At 37.6% G+C, this 23860-nt stretch overlaps 1 protein-coding gene across 14 annotated transcripts in view; it reads right to left on the minus strand.

Moving 5' to 3' along the window:
* Positions 1–4253: 4253 nt before the first annotated feature.
* Positions 4254–23860, minus strand: part of LOC138741246 (centrosomal protein of 164 kDa-like) — a 177493-nt gene continuing 157886 nt past the window's right edge. For 9 of the 14 annotated variants that reach the window (XM_069895013.1, XM_069895014.1, XM_069895015.1 and 6 more), the window contains 3 exons: positions 16964–17030; positions 13032–13154; positions 4254–4502 (listed from right to left, as the gene is read on the minus strand). In XM_069895013.1, coding sequence (XP_069751114.1) covers positions 4406–4502; positions 13032–13154; positions 16964–17030 — 287 coding nt within the window. In that variant the 3' untranslated portion in view covers positions 4254–4405. Of the gene's footprint in view, positions 4503–13031; positions 13155–15744; positions 15942–16963; positions 17031–23860 lie in introns of those variants that run through there. The other 5 variants (XM_069895012.1, XM_069895007.1, XM_069895010.1 and 2 more) reach the window with 4 other exon arrangements.

The following is a 23860-nucleotide window of genomic DNA, read 5'->3' on the forward strand; positions in this document are numbered from 1 at the left end:
ATAAATTTGAATGTTAATTATCAATCTTTATATAAATTAAATTATGTTCTGTAAATTAAAACTGATTTGATTAAATTGAAAGATTTACCTATTAATTTAATGGGAAGGATAAATACAATTAAGATGAATATCTTTCAGCGTATACAATATTTGTTTCAATCTATTCCGTATTTACTTGATAAGTTTTTTTTGAGATTTAAATAAAATGGTTAGGGATTTTTTTATGGAGGGGTAAATTTTTTGAGAGTAGCTTTGAATAAATTAACTTGGAAATATGAGTTAGGGGGACAACGTTTACCACATTTTCAAAATTAATATGAGGCAGCCCAACTTAAATTTATTAGTTCATTGATGGATTTGGTACGGCCTCCTAGTTGGGCTAAAATTGAGATGGCAAGTATTTATGAATTTGAAATACATCAGTTTTTGTTTAGGTGGAATATAAATTTGTTACAACAATATAATATGCATATACAAAGATTTAATGAAGTTATGGATAAAGAAAAATAAAATGATAGTCTCTAGGGGTAAATTATTGGCTTTGACTCCGTTGTATAATAATCAACTTATTTCTTTTTCAATACATAATCAAAGTTTATTGCATTGGAGATTTAAAGGTGTGAAAAATTTGGGAGATTGTTTTAAAGAGGGTAAGTTTTTGACTTTTAATCAGACGAGGGAAGATTTTGATATTGATAAGAATTCTTTATTATCAAATTCGATCTTTGGTAAAATGTATGTTTGGTAGAGATATGATTTTACCTAAAATGACTAAATTTGAGACTTTTCTTATGAAGGTACCAGAGAAGGGTTATATTTCATTTATGTATCAAATATTACAGGTTGGTATGGATAAAAAGGGTTGGGATAGATCTAAAATTAAATGGGAAGCGGATATTGGTTTTATTTTTTCTGAAGTTGATTGGTTAGATATCTGTTATGATAGTGTAACTAGATTGATAAATGCAAGTTATGCAATGATTAATTACATCAATTATATTTGACACCTGAAAAATTTAAAAAATATGGTTTTAATGAATCAGATTTGTGTTTTAGATGTGGTGATATGATTGGAACTTTTTTTTCATGGTGTTTGGTTATGCATACATATAAAATCTTTTTGGAAGAAAATTCAATTGTTTTTAGAATATCTGTATAAGATTAAAATAGTTTTAGATCCAAGAGTATTTTTATTGGGTAGTTTGCAACCTCTGAAAGGCTTGGGATTAGATAAATTCCAGCTTGCTTTTGTATATTTAGCTTTATCCATAGTGAAAAAATGTATTGCTAGTACGTGGAAAGATACAAATATGATTGATATTAATAGATGGCATAATGAGATGAAATATTGTTTAATAATGGAAAAAATTCCGTATGTTTCACATGATAATTATATATTTTTTTATTAATAAGTGGCTGTTATACTCAGAATATTTACATTTCAATTTATATTGACTAGATTTTAATATGTATATTTAACTTTTTTTTAATATATATTTTTTCTTTTTTATGGCTCTCCTTAAGAGAGTTGGCTGAAGGGGGGGTCTTTTCTTTTTTTCTATATATATGTTTAATTGCTGTATATGTTATATATTATTTGTTTTTTGAACGAATAAATAAAGTTAAAAAAAATCTGGTCATATGAGCACTTTAGAGATATTTAGAAAAATGCAGAAAAGAGCAGTAGAAACTCAGCTATGAAAAAATATTGACAAAATTAGACCTTACCACAAGAATTGATGACCTATTGGAAGATATCATAATTACGAGTATGTTTGAGATAACTGATTCATGCAAATCATTCAGCCTGACTCAGCCTCCTGAACCAAGACCACACAATAATTAGGACTACAAGAGGATGACTCAAAAGAAATCGTGCAGAATGCAGAAGCAACGAAGCAAAAAATGTATGTAATACAAGTTAGAATCCTGTAGAGTATATGCAAGATGGAAGCAATGTTATTGCTTCCTTTCATTTTTTTTTAATGACATCAATTAACGACTTTCAAAATGGTGTCAAAAACTTTCTAAAAATATAAACACACTGAATACAATACTGTCAAGAGAAATGATTGGGGATACTATGAAAAGTGCACAAATATCTAACCTAGAAACTGAGCAAAAAATGGTATGCATTAGATATAAAGCCCTTCAACATGCTTCATGAAGGGAGAGTATGCATGTTCACAAGCCTGCTGTTGAGGAAATGAACAAATGACAACCTGCCTGCCAAATAGAATGTTGAGAAAATCAGAATCAGAATTTATTGTCACGAACAAGTCATGAAATTCAGTAACTTTGCAGCAGCGTTATCGAGCAAACATTCATATACACCACCTTACAACAAAAGTAAGGGAGTGTCTTTGGTTCACGGATTATTCAGGAAACTGATAGCATCAAGGAAGACGCTGTCCTTGTGCCGTTGAGTACTTGTCTTTAGGCTCCTGTACTTTTTTCATGTATGGCAGTAGGGAAGAGGACATGGCCTGGGTAGTGGGGTCTTCGAGAATAGAGGCTACTTTTTTTTTTTTAAGCACTGCCTCTTGTAGATGTCCTTGATGGAGTGAAGTCTGGTGCCTGTGATGTTGCAGGCTGAGTTAACAACCCCTTGGAGTTTATTCTTGTCCTGAGAGTTGGCACTTCCACACCAGGCGGTGATGCAACCAGCCAAAATGCTCTCCATGGTACACCTGTAGAGGTTTTCGAGAGTCTTTGGTGATATACCGATCCACCTCAATCAACTCACAAAGTATAGCGGCTGGCGAGCCTTCTTCGTGATTGCATTGACAAGGAGACTCCAGCACAGATCCTTGTAGATGTTGACTCCCAGGAATTTGAAGTTCTTGACTCTTTCCACTACTGAGCCTTCGATGTGTTCCTTTGACTTCCTCCTGAAGACCACAATCATCTGCTTGGTTTTGTGAACATTGAGCCAATGTTGTTGGCATGACACCACTTAATGAGTTGATCTTTCTCCTGTACGCTTCCCGTTTGCCATTTGTGATTCTGCCGACAACTGTGGAGTCATCGGCAAATTTAGTAGATAGCATTGGAATTGTGCCTGGCCACTCAGTCATGGATGTATAATGAGTAGAGCAGTGGGCTAAGCACACATCTTTGAGGTGGGCCTATGTTTATAATTAGTGATTAGGAGACGTTGTTTCCTATTCATATTGACTGTGGTCTTCCGATGAGGAAGTAAAGGATTCAGTTATAGAGAGGGGTTCAGAGGCTCAGAGTTTGTAGCTTCTTGTTCAGCATTGAAGGAATAATGGTGTTGAAAGCTGAGCTGTAGTCAATGAAGAGCAGCCATATATGTATGAGTTGTCGTTTACGAGGTGATCCAGAGCTGAGTGGAGAGCCAGCTATATTGTGTTTGCTGTGGAGTTTGAAATTGAAGTGCTAGGGACATTCAGGAAATCTTTGTCTGACTTGTGGGAAAAAATGTTTGACCTACCAGAGTGGACTTCTATTTGGATTTTGCAGACTATTCTGCCCAAACCATATTCAAATACTTAGAATATAAGAGCACAAGAAATAGGAGCAGGAGTAGGCCATCTGGCCCATCAAGCCTGTTCCACAATTCTATGAGATCATGGTTGATCTGATGATAGGCTCATCTCCACATCCTGCCTTTTTCCTTTATCCCTTAATTCCTCAACCAAAAATCTATCCAACCTTGCCTTAATTTACAGAGGTAGCCTCCACTGCTTCAATGGGCAGTGAATTCCATAGATTCACCACCCTCTGGGAAAAGTTCCTCCTCAATCTCTGTACTGAATTTAATACCCTGAATCTTGAGGTTAAGTCCATCAGTTCTAGACTCCCCCACCAATGGAAACAATGTACCTACCTCTATCTTATCTAGCTCTTTCATAATTTTATACATTTCTACAAGATCCCCTTTCATATTTCTAAATTCCAGTGAGTATAGACCCAGACGACTCGATCTCTCCTCATAATCTAAAACCCTTCATCTCTAGAATCAACCTGGTGAACTTCATCTGCACTGCCTTGGGGTTTTCCTGTTCACATTCCAATTTATTTTTCATAGCAAGTGACGTGGCAATAAACATATTATTATTATTATACACAAAAAACCCATTAGCCATTGAACCTTAAAATAAAAAAAAATAATTTATGCACATTTTAATTCATTATTCCTTTGGCAGAAAGCATGAACTACACCAGACTTTTTGGTATTTTGCATATAACTTGCTAAAAATTAATCACCTGGGTTACTTAGAAAAATATTGGAGAGAAAATACTTTATTGCAAACTATAACAGACTTAAATTAATTACTATTAGAGTTTGTGAAATAGTACTTTTCAGAAGCTTGGGGATGGTTTACACAGCACCCCATTATTTTCACTGCACTCATCAAAAGAAATAGTCCGCAACTTCTCAAAGCTGGTATACTTGGATTTGATTGTTTTCATTCAGTCGAAGCTGGATTACACTGTCCATCAAGGGAGAGGTATTTGCTGCTGCAACCAGAGATCTGAAGATGAATGTAAAGGAATCTTACTGTGTTCAAAATGGCAGGAAGGTTAAACCAGCAACAATAACTATCAAGAGTACATTCTGGCCTTGAAGAGATTCCTTTGAGTATAATGAGGTTCCATATAGACTCTTATAGAAGACCCTCCCAAAATATCACAAGACCATAAAACATCGAAGCAGAAATAGGCTCTTCAGCCCATCAAGTCTATCCCATCATTTAATATTGAGCTGATCCATTTTCCCTACTCAGCCCTACTTCTAGCCTTCTCCCCATAACCTTTGATGGCTAATCAAAAATGTATCAATCTCTGCCTAAATACACCCAAATGTCTTGGCCTCCACAAACACCTGTGGCAACAAATTCCACAGATGTACCATCCTCTGGTTGAAGAAATTCCTCTGCATCTCTGTTCTAAACAGATACCCTGAAATTGTGTCCTCTCGTCCTAAAATCTGCCCTGAGGGAAACAACCTTTCTACATCTACTCTGCCCATGCATTTCAACATTCAAAATGTTTCAATGAGATCCCCCCCCGCCCCCCATTCTCCTAAATTCTACCGAGTAAATGCCAAGAGCTCATACGATAACCCTTTCATTCCAGGAATCAGCCTTGTGTACCTCCTCTGAACCCACTCCAACATCAGGACATCTTTTCTTAAATAAGGAGCCCAAAATTGCTCATTATACTCCGTAACATCTTATCCGGTGCCTTATAAAGCACCAACATCACACCCCTACTCTTGTATTCTATTCCTGTTGAAAGGAATGCCAGCACTACATTTACCTTCTTACACATCGACTCATCATGCACATTTACTTTCAGCCTATTCTGCATGAGGACCTACCTATATCTCCCAAAGGTGTGATAATTGGTGAATAGTGTATTTTGAAAGATCTCACTGTAATCTGAACTGGAGTCATGGCACAAGAACTTAGAATATTTTAATCATCATTAATAAGGGGGTCATTAACAACAGGGCAAGTAAAACAGGAAAACACTTTCAAATCCCCTTTACTGAAGTCATAAGAACTAAGGAATTACAAAGTCAAACAAGGAGAAGGCACTTAGCTGGCAATCACTAAATTGTGGGCTGCCACTTTCTAGGTTCACCTGTTTCTTGTCATTAGGTGTAGTGACTTCTACTGATGTCACGAGTTTGGCTCAAATCAACAACAGGCTAATTATTTTTAAGCAGGTAACAGGGTGACACAATACTTTATCTTCTGAAACAAGATCACTTGTTTCTATTTTGAAGCCAATACAGCCTTTAAAACAGTGGTTCTCAGGCTTTAGAACAGTGGTTCTCAACCTTTTTCTTTCCACTCACATACCACTTTAAGTATTCCCTATGCCATAGGTGCTCTGTGATTAGTTGAGAACCACTGCTTTAGAACCACAGAACATTACAGCACAGAAGCAGGCTTCTTTGACCCTTCTAGTCTGTGCCGAATCATTTTTCTGCCTAGTCTCACTGACCTCCGCCCAGTCCACAGCCCTCCATACCTCTCCCATCCAAGTACCTGTTCAAATTCTTCTTAAATGTTAAAACTGAGCTGGCAGTGCATTCCACACTCCCACGACTCTGTGTGAAGAAGTTTCCCAAATGCTCCTCCTAAACTTCTCACCTTTCATCCTTATCTTACCTATCCTCAGTGGAAAAAGCTGAATTTACTCTGTTTATCTCTCTCAATTTTAAATACCTCTATCAAATCTCCCCTCATTCTTCTACATTCTGTAACTCAATTCCTGAAGACTGGGCAACATCCTAGTAAATCTTCTCTGCACTCTATCTTATTGATACCTTTCCTGTAGTTGGGTGACCATAAATGCATACAATTCTCCAAATTTGGCTTCACCAGTGTCTTGTACAACTTTGCCATAACATCTCAACTCCTATACTCAATACTTTTGATTTATTAAAGCCAATATGCCAAAATCTCTATTTACAACCCTATCCACTTGTGACGCCACTTTCAGGGAATTATGTCTCTGTATTCCCAGCTCCCTCTGTTCTACCGCACTCCTCAATGCCCTACCATTTACCATGTATGTCCTTGCTTGGTTTGTCCTTCCAAAATACAACACCTCACACTTGTCTGCATTAAGTTACATCTGCCATTTTTCAGCCAGTCCAGATCCCGCTGCAAGTTTTGAAAACCTTCTTTGTAGTCTACAACGTCTCCAATCTTAGTGCCATCTGCAAATTTGCTCATCCTATTTACCACACTATCATCCAGATCATTGATATAGATGACAAACGACAATGGTCTTAGCACCGATCCCTGAGGAGAGTGGAGAAGATTCAGTTTGGAATGGGCTTACAATATACTTGGTAGTGTTGTACAATCCCACTTTTATAGCCCCCAGGAGCAGATCTCAGTTATTTGGCTTCTGTTGGTGCTTTACTCAAGAACATCAGGAAAAAAAAGGACGATGATATTTTAGAGATTCATATTATTATAATACCTATCCCTCAATAAAGGACTTAAATATTACCTCATCCATGCCTTTGGTACCTCTCAACTTGAGGATTGCAACTCTCTGGGCTGGCCTTCTTAGTTTTAAATATCTATATCAGCATATCATCTTCATTTTGCTCTGATGGGAAGAAGTGTTTGTTTTTCTATTCCTTCCTTAACACAAATGAACACTACCAAGATATTTTTTTTCCTGATTAATCAGAAAAGCTAGTGTCTAGTTCAAGTTTATTTTCATCTGATTGAACAAGTACAACCTGATGAAACTATACTCTCTGATCCTTGATGCAAAACATGCAGTCAACACGCAGACCTAAAACAAATACAAATGGTCCACTTACAAGTCAAATATAAAAAAATAAATACTGTTTAGTTATGTTATTGTTAGTGTCTCAGATGGTTAGTATGAGGAGTTCCTTTGATCATTCAGTATTCTTATTGCCTGTGGGAAGAAGCTGTTTCTCAGCCTGGTGATGTAACTCTTTACCAATGATAGTTGAAAGATGCCATGGTAGGGGTCATCAAAGGCTTCACACACTCTCTTCAGACAATGATCCTGGTAGATCATGTCAATGGCGGCGGGGGAGTGGGGGGTGGAGGGGTGGTGGAGGGTCGGAGACCCTAGTGATCTTCTCTACCACTCTTATAGTTCTGTGGATTGACTTCTGATCCAATTCTCTATAGCAACAGTACTACACTCTGATGCAGCTAGCCAGGATGCTTTCAATAGAGCTCCTGTAGATGGATGGCATGATGGTGGCCAGTAGCCTTGTCCACTTCAGTCTATTCCAGAAGTGCAGTTGCTTTTGCACCTTCATGACATGCGAGGAGATGTGTGTTCACGGTAGGTCACTTGTTAAGTGGACTCCAAGGACTAGAAATGGAGTATGCCCATTTGGACAAATCAAAGTACAGTAAAATACCCATTATCTGGCACTTCTGGGGATCATGGATGTCAGACTTAGACTCACTCTTACAATGCCTAACTAATACACGTGCATTAAGAATACATGGTTTAAAAGACTAAAGACAATGCAAAAAAAGTCTTTAATTATGTAAATTTCACTTTAATCATGTAATTCCTGCAAGTTACAAAACTTAAATTCGAACTCCGGTCGCTGGTGCTGCAATAGTATTGCGCTAACTGTTCTGCCATCATAATGCGCTGAAAACCCAACTCACCTCTACGTCAGTGTCCCGGTCAAGCCTTTGGCACACCTTCCTTGCGTTGATAACCTGACTCACTTCCACACTAGTGTCCCATCAGACCCTCGTCGCAACCCAATATAGCTCCATGAAAGTGTCCTGACCAGGCCCTCAACGCACCTTCAAGCTGAACCCCATTTGCGAGTAACATTTGTAACAGCGTTGCACTAACCACTATGCTTACCAAACAGCCATCATAATTAACATCCCTCCCCCAAGTTTTATGATAAAGCCTTACTAATATTCTAATAATGATAAAGACTCTTACCAGGCAGGATAGGGAGACATCTTGGGAGTAATTTTTAAAATGGATTGCAAATTTGCAAGCAATTCTGTTTGTGGCTTTCAAGATGTTTCCTCACAACATCTTTGACCCAAGGCTTGTTAGAGAGATTACATTAGTTTAGTTCCTTTGTTCTATGAAATGGTAAGGAATTAGAATGTTCTGACAATTTTATTGACAGTCAAACAAAGTTTTAGCACCATCTTACAATGTTTAACAATATATTTCAACAATGTTTTAAAAAATTTGGAAAATTCAACTCAGCTTTAGTACGGATTTGTTTGAACAAGAAAACAACAATGTTCTGATATCCTCCAGTGATTATAAAAGAAAATAATCGCTACAATTTTAGTGAATAAAAAACAGAATTTAAGACAATGTGAAGTGGAAAATTGGATTTGGAATTCAGACCAGATCGATTGGGCTCTGTTAAGAGCATTTCGAACTCAAGGAGTCACGATCGTCACAGCATCACCAAGGACATTGAAGAAGTGGCGAGCCTTACAAAAGGATTTCTTCTGTGTTTTTTTCCAAGTTAGAACAGAGTTTGGGGAAACTGCTGCTTGTCCTTTGAGGACTGTTTTGGCTTTGCAGTTATTGTTGTGCAAGTTTGATGAATGAGTGTGACAGTCAGCTGAATGGATAAGATGGCAGCCGCTGCTGAAGCTGCTGCCCCCGAGGAGCGACATGTCGAGAAGGTGAAAGTCAGGGAACTTGAAGAAGAATTACAACTTTGGGGATTAGATTCAAATGGAGCCAAAATTATTCTTCAAACAAGACTGAAAAAGACAATAGAAAGAGAGAAGGGAACAGCTGCTGGGAAAATAAATCCCACAGAATTATAGCAAAAAACATCAATAGAATTTAAGATCAGCCGCATGAAATGGCTGAAGAAGTGTCACAAGATGGTGGGTATGAAGGATGGGTAATCCAGCGTGGAGACAAAGATGATGGGTATGAAGGATGGGTAATCCAGCGTGGAGACAAAGATGGTGGGTATGAAGGATGGGTAATCCAGCGTGGAGACAAAGTCAGATATTAAGGCGGCATCTGACATACAGGATGATGCATGACCCGAAGATAGTGCATCAAATGCTAGAAGCAGGAGAAGCAAGAGGTGTCCTGGAACAGGCTCCAGAGTTTCAAGTACTGCATCTACATGTTTTAAAGGTTCATGCTGATGCAGCATTTTTTGAAGTGGAAAAAGAAATGCCTCAAAACAAATTAACCTTCGAGGAGCTGATAAGATGATGGGATCAGCTACGGATGGAAAAGGAGCTGCAGGAGGAGTTGCCAAGGAGCGAGGTGGAGAACCAGCTAAGGAGGGAGGAAGTGCAGCTATATAGACCAACCACAACTGGATACAAAAATGTTTGTTGATCTGGCCAGGGCAAAGGTATTAGAAGGCTCAGTGATAAATGTTCGAAGTAAATTATCTAAAGCCTCTAATGTTTTGGAGTCACGTTTTGAGGAAGGACAACGAGAAAAAGAAAATATTTAATATCAAAAAAGAGCCAGTGTTACGGTCAAGAGACATGTATGGACCTGAACAAGCCATGCTAAGGTACAGTGGAGCCAAATTTCAAACCCCAATAATGACTCCAGAGATGTGAGACAAATGCCATCTAATGAAGCAGCATATATCCTGCTCCCGACAGGTAACAGAAATCTGGGTGAACAAAGTAACTTATGCCCAGGCATGAGAAGGCAAGATGAAATGGGTGCATTGTTAATTCAGTTACAGTCTCTATTCTCTCCCCAAGAGAAAGATTCCAATTTTTGATGGTGACCCACTTCAATTCAAAACGTTTATGAAAACTTTGAAAGCAGTATTGAAATTAAGTGTCAATGCTCGGAGGATTGTCTATGTTATTTGGAACAGTTCATGAGTGGATAACCACAATAACTTGTAAAGAGATGCCATTATGTGGCCCCGAATGAAGGATTCAAAAAGGCTAAGTTTTGGCAACTCAAGAAAAGGGAGGTCTCACAGATGAAGAATGGATTAATGTTGAGATGGAGATAATCTGCTTTTTTTCAGAGGAAGAGATTTGCAGATGAAATTTCAAGACTGAAAAAGGGAATGAATATTAAAAGGACAAGCCACATTTGTGAACTCAACCTCATTCTGAAGAATGGTGTATTAAGAGATTTGGGGGGGGTGGGGGGAAGAAACTTAGTATAGCAGCAATGCCAGAAGACATAAAACATCCTGTAATACTGGCCAAGGATTTTTACATCTCTAATTTGATTCTTCGGCGTATTCATGAAGAGTTGGGCCATAGTGGTCACAACCATATATTATCCAATCTACATCAAAAATATTGGGTTCCTAGTACCATTGGGTCAATCAGAAAAATTACGTTGAAATGTGTTGCTTGTCAGCGAGCAAATGCTACTCCTGGACAACAGCAGATGGCAGATTTGCCCCTGGATAGAGTCTCTCCAAATGAACCTCAATTTACATTTGATTATTTTGGACCCTTTGAAGTAAAGCATGCAAGGAGTGGTGTGAAGTGCTACGGTGTTATTTTCACATGCTTAGCCATAAGAGCAATTCATATTGAAGTGGCATCATCACTTGATACAGGCTCCTTCATTAATATCCTTTGGTGATTTATTGCCAGGCGTGATCAGGTAAAAGAACTACGACCTGACAATGATACTAACTTTGTGGGGGCTTAACATGAATCAAATAAAATGCTTATGAACTGGAATCGATCAGATTCATGATGCACTACTCCAGAAAGGAATTAATTGGATCTTCCATTCCCCCCTTCTGGCTCACACCATGGAGGTGTATGGAAAAGATTGATTAGATCAAGGTGAAAGGTTCTCTATTCCATCCTAGATGGACAAAATCTTTATGAGGAGGATCTTCGGTCAGATCAATGTGAAGTTGAAGCTATGAAAATTATCTTGAAGCATTTACCCCGAATCACCTTTTGCTTAAGACTAAGCCTTCATCGCCACTGGTGCAGTTTCAGAAGGAAGACAATATATGCACGCCGCAGGTGGAAGCAGGTACAATTTATATCGGATTTGTTCTGGAAAAGATGGGTGAAAGAGTATCTTCACCTATTGCAGGAAGTGACAGAAATGGTTTAAGATCAGGTGCAATTTCATGGCAGGGGATGTTGTGATCATCATGGACCATTCAGTACCTCAAAATATTGTTTGATGAGGAAGATTGGCAAAACAAAAGAGGATTTGTACATCAAATTCAGATCAAGACTAAAACTGGGTTTCTAAATAGTCTAATAACCCAAAATCAGATTTTTACAAGAGACAGAAAGCTTTGATAATTGACTTTCATTTTCTTTTGAAATTTAACCGATATATACTACAAAGTACTATGTTTGATTTTTGTTCTTTGTGCATAATAATTAGGGCTTAGTATTGTAAGGGCTAAAATGGATTGCAAATTTGCAAGCAATTGTGTTTGTGGCTTTCAAGATGTTGTTTACATATTTTTGAATGTCTTCTAGCAACATCTTCAAGCCAAGGTCTTATTGCTTGTTAGAGAGATTACACATGTTAGTTTAGTTCCATTGTTCTATGTAATGGTAAGGAATTTTATTGACCGTCTAACAATGATTTAGCACCATCTAACAATGTATAGCCACTGATAATAGCATTAACTTTAATAAACTTTGGAAAACTCAATTCAACTTTAGTACAGATTTGTTGGAATAAGTCATAGACAACAACAACATTCTGACATCCTCCAAGTGATTATAAAGGAAAATAGTTGCTACAGGGAGAGTTGCCCCAGTGGCAAATGCCACCAGACGACTGTTCAACCTGGGCGCTGCCATTTTATTTAAACTGTTGCTGCGGCCAGGGCACAAAATGGGGTGCTCCATTGTCTGAATGTTTTCTCCCAAGAAGTTACGTGTTGCTTCAGAGAACATTTACTTTTACAATTTTAAAGTTTTATTTATTTTAAAATTTAGGTTTTTTGAGTTTCTGGTTGATTGATTGCTGGATAATGGAGATTTTACTGTAGTTTCAAATAAAGCCATGGATAATAAAAAAACCAACTACACAAGCAAAAGTTTTCACGATTCAGCCTGTATTAAATCTCATTTTTGGAATGTGCAATTCAGCATTATTTAGAGTACAAATATTAAAACATTTATACTCTTAATATGTATCTGACATCATGCCCTCAGTCTTCTGGGGATATTCTTTGACATAATTTCTATGATCCATGGATTAACTCAGTAACAAATGCAAGCATGCTCCTTCTGACCTGATATCACAACTGCTCCAGTCCAAAAACAACAGAAATAGTTCAAGACAAAATCATGACTGTCAAATCACAGCAGCCAGAATTTCCAGTAGCAACTTCATTTACTTTGGTGTTTCTTCCACCGAATTATTCTTAAAAGTAAATCTTTACTCAATATTACTTGTATTACTACATTTTTCTTAATATTAATATTTCATTGTTGAAAAGCAACCATTACTTTTCAAATTATTTATGCAATAAATAAAAAGAACCAGGTTTCTTTAACTGTGCCTTAGATACAATTTCTGAATTGTTCAAAGGATACATTTTTGGGTCTTTTCTGAAACTTTCCAACCATTTTTTATTAGCTTCGATAACTTCTTGAATAGAGATACCATTCTTTGGTGTCATCTTTGAGTGAGATTGATGTAACATCTTGACCTGGTCACTGAGAGATAAAATTCATTAGACAAATATTAACAGAATTTAAAATTTAGCTCAAGGCCAAGCATACAATATAGACTGTACAGATTTACCTCCATCATTTACCATCGGACTAAACAGGAAAGTGACATCTTCACAAGCTAGATCTACACACTACACTTTCTACCAGTCAACAGTTCATCATACAGTTCATCAGAGACAGAACCAAGTAAGGGCTTTTATTTGTCACTGCTTGTTTGATTGTTTCCTTTGACCCAGAAGCTTGTTGTTCCAAAGAAAGAATGCTTTGATGCACACGCTTTAGTTCTGGCTACACAGCAAGGTTAGCAGCAGATGAATTGGCAGCAGTACTCGTGACTGACATACCTAGGTTGTTGAATAATAAGCAGCTTTTCTTGATATCATATCTCCAGAATTAGTCAGAAAAACACAATATAGACCTGCTTCTTTTCTCCAGATTTTCTATGCCCTCTTTCACAGCAGGGGTGCAACAAAGGACTTCTGATAAGGAATTTATTCCATTTTGGAATCTAGACAGCTTGGGTGGGAATTTTAATCCTGCTTGTCTGGCAGAGTACCCACATTAAGAGATCAAATATGAGTTTTTAGATCCTGTGCAAAACTGATCTCTGTGAAGAGTTGCACTAAATAGCTGTTCTCCAAGGATCAATTAGATCCATTACGTTCTGTCTGTGGATGAGGACCCAACCTGTTCATCTTTTGTTTCTTTATTCAGGTGTGGGAAGAAATTATTATGCAATTCTAATGATTTTTAATACTATAAATTAGTAAATTCATTGTTTATTATATCGTCCACATTCAATGTGATGTTCAGTATTGTACTGATGAGAGACACGATATGGATTCTGAACCCTGTACCCTAAAAGACAAGAACAAAACAAAAACTTCAGGAGAGACTTCTCTCCGAAGGAGGCTATGAAATTATATTAGCAAAAGAAGAGAGACGTCATAGGCTATGTGACACAGATGAAGTAACTGCTGGGGCGGAGAAGGGGGGGGGGGGGGAGAATTTCCCAGATCTACAAATATGCCACATGAACTTGAAATTAAAACTTCAAGCAAATGAATAGATAATGGATAATGGAAATAAAAATAAAATGTGGAAAATCCTCAGGAGGTCAGGTAGGGGGGGAGAGAGGGGGGGAGAGAGGGGAGAGGAGAGGGGGAGGGGGAGGGGGGAGGGGGAGGGGAGAGGGGGAGGGGAGAGGGGGAGGGGAGAGGGGAGAGGGGGAGGGGAGAGGGGGAGGGGAGAGGGGGAGGGGAGAGGGGGAAGGGGAGGGGGAGGGGAGGGGGGAGGGGAGGGGAGAGGGGAGGGGAGAGGGGGAGGGGAGAGGGGGAGGGGGAGGGGAGAGGGGAGGGGAGGGGAGAGGGGAGGGGAGAGGGGAGGGGAGAGGGGAGGGGAGAGGGGAGGGGAGGGGAGAGGGGGAGGGGGAGGGGGGAGGGGAGAGGGGGAGGGGGAGGGGAGAGGGGGAGGGAAGAGGGGAGAGAGGGAGGGAGAAAGGGGGAGAGGAGAGAGTGGGGGGGTAGAGAGGGGGGTAGGGAAGAGAAATATTTCAGATTGGTGACGTTCCAGAAGAAATTAGGATTGATAGAAAACAGGGAGAGAGAAACCAAAAGCAGGGTGAGGGAAGGGGAACTAGAACTGCAAGATTCAGGGTGGAATAGAGTGGAAGCTCATCAGGGTACATGCTAATTTGAAAATACTTGTAGGCAACCAAAGTGTCTCAAACAATCTATTGTGCATTGAAGCTGATCAAGTCAGTGGAAGGGCTTGTCAAACCACTTTTGCATGTACATGAAATTTAACCAGTTATGCTTGCATGTAAAGATATTCATGCATAAATCTTAAGAAACACAATAAGCCTCAACCTGAAGAATAGAATCTTGAGATTTATGTGAGAACAAATATACAGTGAAAACTCAATGCACTCAAGATCTATCTAGAAAATAGAATATAGGACTGAAATAGTGCATCACTATCTTACACATTTCTTTCATAGTTAGTTGTTTATGTGCCTGAAAATTCAAAATAACAGGCAGCAAATTAAAGAGTGCATGCAGATCCCAACGTGTGCAGAATTCTTGTCTCCATTAGCTAATCCTTCTCATCTATGTCTCTATTAGTAACAGCCTTGGAAAATTATCAAAGGTAACAAAACTTTTAAAATAGTTGAGTCCTGTTTTTAAAAAAAATTCTTATTTTTTCCTGCACCTGATATTTTGCAATTACTTAATTCTGTCCCCATTGTTACTGGCAAATTATTGTTTGCATATCTCCTAGGCTATCTGAGAACTAGGATGCTGCAATATTTGCTTCACAAGCAGCCAGATACTCAAATTAATTTTTAAACCATAAATGGAGATAATTGATTGCGCAAGAGACAGCTATTATGCAAATTTTGTTGAATAAAATTTTCACACGGGAATATGCCACAAAACATCAGGTGACATATCAAAGAGGAAGCTGGTTACATGGTCAGGTGTTAGAATGGAGGTGAAGGACTTGATCTGCTACAAGATTAATGTACATACATTTATATGGGAAAAGTTCACCTGTGCTCAGCTCACAAGTCAACCACATTTCCGAGTCTCCTAATGGGGTGCAAATCCGTACATCTCTCAAGGTTGCCATGTAGGTTGCTGGGATAGTTAAGAAGGCCTATGGTATGCAGGGCTTCATTAGTTGGGGGATCGAGTTCAAGAGCCAAGAGGTAATTTTCCAACTCTACAAATCTTTGATGAGACCACACTCAGAAAATTGTGTTCAGCTCTGGTCAGGAGTAAAACATGAAAGTCTGCAGACACCATGATTAAAGTAAAATGTGCTATATAAAGTCGATTGTTTGACCTGCTGAGTTTCTCCACCATTATGCTTTTACTTCAGTTATAGTCACCTCATTGAAGAATGATGTGGAAGCTATGTAGAGGGCACAGAGGAGATTTACCAAGATGTTTCCTGGATTAGAAAATATATCTTATGAGGCAAGGTTAGCTTTTTTCTCTTTGAAGTGTTGAAGGATGAGAGGTGACTTAACAGAGGTCTACAAGATTCTAGGAAGCATAGATATGGTAGACAGCCAGTGCCATTTTCCCAGGGCAGGATTAACAAACATCAGAGGATATCTGTACAAAGTGAGGGGAGGAAAGTTTAGGAGTGACATCGGGGGCAAGTCATTAATGCCTTGCCATGGGTGGTGGTGGAGGCTGGAACATTAGGGGCATTTAAGAGCCTCTTAGACAGGCACATAGATGAAAGAAAAATAGAGTAGGTTTTATATTTGGTCAGCACAACATTGAGGGGCAAAGAGCATGTACTGGGCAGTAGTATTCTACGTGCTAGGTGATGTTCAACAGCCACACAAGGAGACTTCCATGCAATTGTGATGTTAAAGATTACTCTATGTAGAATCAGTTTTATTTTGAAGATTTATTTCTTATATGTTGAAATAATATCCCACCACGACTATAGAAGATTAAAGACCAATGAAACATGCTATTTAAGATTTTAGATTGTCTGGTAACTTAATTTACTAATCTGAATTCTTTGAGCTCTTGTCTGATGGCATATTTGAATTTTAGATCAGTAGGGAATATGGAAAGAATTCTTCAGCATAATGGAAGGAGAAACAATTAGTGTCAAAGACAAAGTATACAGAGAAATGGAGGTTCTTGGATGAACCCATCCCTACCCCATTGCTATTTTATTCAATTAAACTGATCAACTTGTATACAAAAGCCCCCCAAAAAAACCTTCACTCAGGTGTGAAACAATTTCCAAATCTAATGTTGTACCTTGCAGAAACATATCCTAACCGGCTCTTGGTAGTTGTTGGTTTTCTACTTAAGGTTGATCTTCCTGCTGTCACAAGAGAAAATAGAAAAATGCAATAAGCAGTTAAATTGATTTTGCTGTTCATTAACTGAATTAAAATGACTTTAACAATTAACAAAAAATTAATACTGCTTATAAATTCACTGCCATTCCGCAGTATTAAACAGGCGGCCTCTCTCTCTCTCTCTCTCTCTCTCTCTCTGAAATTCTTTCTGAAGTTAATGGAATGGCTTGGGGCAGATGGCACAGGAGGACAGTGGATTCAACACCACTGACCACAGTGAATCTTTAATCAGGTTTACTTTTTCCACTCACTCCTCAATTGGTTCTCAAGTCTAAAGGTGAACTGCCATTATGCAATTCCTTTTCCCTCCCCCAATTGGAAATTGAGTCTCAAGTTGAACTGTACAGGACACTGTCAAAGATTTAAAAATACTAATTAAAAATAAGGCAAGGCAAATCAAGAAGCATTGATTCAATTTTGACAGCTTCTAATGTCCCATCAATGTCAATGGAAAGAAAATCTTAGGCATCATAATGACTTTTGTTTCTCCTGGGTTAAGGAGAGAGAGGTGGTGCCAGTAACACAACTTGAAAATTCAGTCAGTGGTCTTTACTTCATTAATATGTTCAGTATTTAGTATTCCAATACTGATTTGTATAAGAGTGTTAAAATATCACAATTTTCCATTCATAACACTGAATGATGAAGATTTTGCTTCCTGAATACTTTTGGGTGTATTTTATGGATTCGAGCAACTCATCACGAAAATCACCTTAAAAATTTCCCATCACTGACTTTTTTTTATAGATATATCCAATTTTTGTGATATTCTGTTGTATTTTCAGTCTAGTTCAAGCATACAAAACCATGAGGAGTCACGTGATGGAGTAGTGGCCAGTCGGGAAAACCAGCCTTCTCCAGAAAAAAAGGAAAAAAGTTTGGAAAGGGCAAAGCACAAGAAAAATAAAATACAAGAAATAGAAGATAAAGTTACAGAGAAGAGAAAGAAGATGGCACCCAAGAAGGAGAAAGTAAAAACAACCGAAAAAAAAAGTAGAAAATTCACCGGAGAAGAAAGAAGAAGGCCTTAACTGCACGAATGAACAGGGAGCTGTGGTGGCGAGGAGCGCCCAATCCCCAAGGTTGGTGCTTGCCCTGTGGAGTCGTGACCTCCCGACCGGTGGACTTCAAAAATGGCTCTCAGAGCCAAATAGAAGTGCGCAACTGCGCATGCACGACTCCTTGTGCACAGTGCACAATCAAAGGAAAAAGAGGATACCGATGGGAGGGGGGATCAGCAGAGGAGCAGGCAGCCACAACGCGAACAGCTGAGGGACGCCCGACACCAGGGCGCTCAGCTGGAGGACGAAGAAGGCGGCAGAGGAGGGAGCGAGGAAACAGACTGAGGGGTGACCGACAAGAAGATCAACGACAGGAGACCTGACAGACGAGCAGCCCAGGAGTGGAGGACCAACAGTAAGAGGCCCAGCAAGAGGAGGCCCGACAAAGAGATATAAGCAGCTCATCAGGAAAAACAGAAGAGACACAGACACAAAGAAGAGAAGAAGAAGACACAAAGACAGGTACAGACACAAAGAAGAGGAAGAAGAAGACTATGATCCTCACAGAGAAATAGAAGGTAAAAATGATGGACATAGATAAAAAAATTTTTGAAGAACAAATGAGATCATTAAAAGATTGGTTATCATTAGAATTTAATGCAATTAAAAGGAAAATGAAAAGAGCAGAAGATAAAATGCAAAGATTAGAACTAGTTATGACAGAAATAGGGAAAAGAGTAGAGAATGTGGAAGAGCGGGGAATGGTTGCAGAAATGAAAGTAAATGGCTTAAGAGAAAAATTAGAAGAAAGTGACAAAAAAATTAAAGAGACACAAGAGTTGTTATCTCAGAAAATTGATATGTTGGAAAATTATAGTAGGCAAAACAACATAAAAATAGTGGGCCTGAAGGAAGGTGAAGAAGGCACAGACATGAAGAAATTTATAAAAGGATGGATCCCAAAGGTCCTGGGAACGACAGAAATACAGGAAGAAATGGAAAGAGAAAGGGCACACAGAGCACTAGCTCCGAAACTGCAGACACATCAAAAACCAAGATCTATCTTAGTAAAATTTTTGAGATATACGACAAGAGAAAATATACTGAAGCAGGCAAGGAATAAAGTTAGAGAAGATAATAAGCCATTGGAATACAAGGGTCAAAAAATTTTTTTTTACCCAGACTTAAGTTTTGAACTCTTAAAAAGGAGGAAGGAGTTTAATACGGCAAAAATGAAAAAAGGTTATAAATTCATGTTAAGACATCCAGCCATGCTTAAAATATTTATACCCGGGGAGCAAAACAGACTATCCTAGGATCTGGAGGAGGCACAAGAATTTGCAGAACGTTTGCAGAACAGAAGAAGAGATGAAGAGATGTAACAAAAATGAAAAACGGCGATAAAGTATATACAAAGATGTAAAAATATTGTATATGTAAAGAACTAAAGAGGGAAAAAAGAAGGGAAGGAAGGAAGTAAGGGTTATATGGGTAAAAAAAGCATTTTCTGGGGAGGGCTGGGGGGGGAGAGGGAATAACCGTCACTGCAAAATCAGTTGACGCTTGCGAGCAAGATCGCAATCCAAATGGAAAGGGGAGTTGTAGTTGCCTGGCAAGGGATAAAGGGCAACTCAGAGAGGGGGGGAGCATTTGGGGTTAAGGTATTATTGGGTGTGGGAACTATTGGGGTATTTTATGTTTTAAATGTGTTGTCGTACATTGAGTTTAATAAGGGAAAACTAAGAGATGAAAATGGGAAAATGGGGGATGGAGGTGGTGAGGAGGTAGAAAAGAGGTGTAAGCAAGATATAAGATGGCCACATTGAACTATATGACTATAAACATTAATGGAATACATAACCAAATTAAAAGGAAGAGGCTACTAAATTTATTGAAGAAGGAAAAAATAGAAATAGCATTTGTGCAGGAAACGCATCTAACTGAAGTGGAACATAAATTAAAGAGAAACTGGGTAGGACATGTAGTGGCAGCATCCTATAATTCAAAAGCTAGAGGTGTAGCCATATTAGTTAACAAAAATGTACCAATCAAAATAGAGGAGGAAATAATAGATCCAGCAGGGAGGTATGTAATGATAAAGTGTCAGATATACTCAGAATTTTGGAATTTGCTCAATATATATTTGCCTAACGAGGAGGATCAAAAGTTTATGCAGGATATTTTTTTGAAGATTGCAGACACACAAGGAAATATATTGATAGGAGGGGATTTTAACCTTAATTTGGATCCAATGTTGGATAAAACTGGACAAAAGACAAGCAAAAAGAATAAAGTAGCCAAATTTATGGTTAAATCAATGCAGGAAGTGAAACTTATGGATATATGGTGGAGGCAACACCCAAGAGAGAAGGAATATTCAAATTATTCGAGTAGGCACAAAACATATTCAAGGATTGATATGTTTTTGTTGTCGGCCCATATTCAAGGGAGAGTTAGGAAAACTGAGTATAAAGCTAGACTACTATCAGTCATTCACCCCTGTTATTAGCAATAGAAATGGAGGACATCCCACCAAGAACTAGATGGAGGGTAAACTCCACGCTACTTAAAAGGCAGGAATTTAGAGAGTTTATTGAACGCCAAATTAAAACATATTTTGAAATAAACATAGAATCAGTGAAAGACAAATTTATATTATGGGATGCAATGAAAGCCTTCATTAGTGGGCAGATAATAAGTTATGTAACTAAGATGAAAAAGGATTACAATCGGGAAATAGAGCAGTTGGAAAGGGAGATAGTAAGTACAGAAAAGGAACTAGTAAAAAGGGATGATATAATGAAAAGGAGAGAATTGGCGGACAAAAAAATAAAACACGAAACATTACAAATGTTTAAGATGGAGAAGAACATAATGAAAACAAAGCAAAAGTATTACGAACTGGTGAAAAAAAAAACACAAAATATTAGCCTGTCAACTTAAAACAGAACAAGCTAAAAGAACTGTATTGGCATCAAGGAAACAGGACAAACAAATTACATTTAACCCAACAGAAATTAATGAAAACTTTAAGGAATTTTATGAACAATTATACCAAACTGAGAACGAGGTGAAAGATGATAAAATAGATGTGTTTTTAGCTAAAATTGAACTGCCAAAATTGCAAGAAGAACAGAACAAAACAAACTAATGAAACCATTTGAAACAGGGGAAGTACAGGATATATTAAAAAAGCTGCCGAACAATAAAACACCAGGAGAGGATGGATTTCCAATAGAATTTTATAAAACATTTAAAGAGTTATTAATTCCTCCTCTCCTGGAAGTAATGAACCAGGTAGAAGAAACACAAAACTTGCCAGATTCATGTAAGACAGCAATAATTACAGTAATACCAAAGATGGGGAAGGATCCATTAACACCAGCATCATATAGACCAATATCTATTTAACTCAGATTATAAGATAACAGCAAAATTATTAGCAAACAGATTGGCTGATTGTGTACCAAAAATAGTAAAACAAGATCAAACTGGATTTATCAAGAAAAGACGAACAGCGGATAATGTCTGTAAACTTATCAATCTAATTTATTCAGTTCAAGGAAATAAGAAACCAACAGTGGATTTTGCTTTAGACGCAGAAAAAGCCTTTGACAGAGTAGAGTGGAACTACTTATTTAAACTATTACAGAAGTTCAATCTACCAGAAAAAATAAATTGGATAAAAGCATTGTATAATGGACTGTTGGCGAAGGGAGCAGTTAATGGATATGTATCGAATCAATTTAAGTAGGTCAACTAGACAGGGATGTCCATTATCCCCCTCATTGTTCGCCTAAGCAATAGAACCTTTAGCAGAAATGATATGAATAGAAAATAAAATAAAAGGGATAAAAATAAAGGAGGAGAAGAAATCTGCTTATTTGCAGATGACATCATAGTATACCTAACAGAACCAGAGATATCAATAAAAGAATTACATAAGAAATTGAAGGAATTTGGAGAAATATTGGGGTACAAGATCAACGCAAAGAAAAGTGAAGTGATGCCAATGAGTAATGCGGATTATACAGAATTTTAAAAAGAATCACCATTTAAATGGCAAGCACAAGCAATCCGATACCTAGGGATCAGGTTAGATAATAACTTAAGCCACTTGTACAAACTAAATTATCAGCCACTAATAAAGAAGACTTAGAACATTGGAAAGAATTACTGCTAACGTTGATAGGGAGGGTAAACTGCATTAAAATGAATGTGTTCCCAAGGATACAATACATATTTCAAACATTACCAATTCCCTTAACAGAATTTTTTTTAAAATGAACTAAAGAGAATAATAAGGAAATTCTTGTGGAAAGGGAGGAAACCTGGGGTAGCGTTAGATAAATTAACAGAGGTATAACCAAGGTGGTTTGCAGTTACCAAATTTTAGAAATTATTATAGAGACGCACAATCAGATTTTTACCAGACAAGGGAAAAACCAGACTGGACTAAAACAGAACAAGATAAAATAGGGGAGAAGGTACCAGAACATATACTTCATAAGTGGGATGAAAAGCTGGTGCAATATAAAAGCTCACCAGTATTGCATCATTTATTTAATACATGGAAGAAGCTCTACTTAGAAAGGAAAAAAACAAATTACCAAATACCAAAATTATTATTGATGCAAAATCCACTAATCCCTTTAACAATAGATAACCTTTCCTTTAGAGAATGGGAGAGAAAAGGAATCAAAAGAATAGAAAATTGTTTTTTTGGGAAATAATTTATTAACATTTGAACAGTTGAAGTACAAATATGGAATAACTCATGGTACAATGTTTGCATATCATGAAATGAAAGCATATTTAAAGGATAAATTGGGAAACAGATTGAGATTACCTGAAGGAAGCAGCTTTGAATATGCGATTACAGACACAATGATAATTAAAAGATTTATAACGAACATGTACATTAAGCTGCAAGATAAGGAAAATGATGAAATAAACTATAAACCTAAACAGAAGTGGGAAAAGGATTTAAACATAAAGATAAAAAAATGTATGGGAAAAGTTATGTTCTGGAACTATGAAGAATACAATAAACACAAGGTTACGCATGATAATTGGTTACACGGGGTATATATCACTCCTCAAAAATTAAAAGAATGGGATTCAACATTATTAGATAGATGTTTTTTCTGTAAGAAGGAAATGGGAACAACAGTACATGCAATTTGGACATGTACGAAAGTGAATATGTTTTGGGAAGAACTAAATCAGATATTAAATAAAATTACAAAAAATAACATACCAAAAAATCCAGAGATCTTTCTTTTAAGTAACATAAGAAGTAAAGAATTTGGCCTCAAATTGGATAAAGCACACAAAAGATTCATTATGATAGCCTTAGCAGTAGCAAAAAAAATGTATAATGTCAACTTGGAAAATGGAAGAGAGCATGAGAATACAGCAATGGTATATGAAAATGAATAAATGTATTCCATTGGAAAAAATAACATATAATTTAAAAAAATAAAGTCACATTGTTTGAACAAATTTGGGAACCGTACATGGAACATAACAGAGAGGGCTTGCCTCAGACCTCCATCCCCTAAAATGATAAGAAGACAAAACGACTAGATTCAGTGTGTAACAAATAGATGACGCATTTTTCTTGTTTATTTTCCTTTGTGTGAAGATATTGTTTTATGGTTTTATTGTATTGTATATGTTTAATATTTATGGGTTTTGGAGGGGGGTGGGAAGAGGAGGAGGGAGGGAAAGGGGGAAAAAAAGGAAGAAAATGCCACTGTGTAACTTTAATGAGAAATGTTTGTACATAT

This window comes from Narcine bancroftii, chromosome 8, assembly GCF_036971445.1.
Source record: "Narcine bancroftii isolate sNarBan1 chromosome 8, sNarBan1.hap1, whole genome shotgun sequence".
Classification (NCBI taxonomy): domain Eukaryota; kingdom Metazoa; phylum Chordata; class Chondrichthyes; order Torpediniformes; family Narcinidae; genus Narcine; species Narcine bancroftii.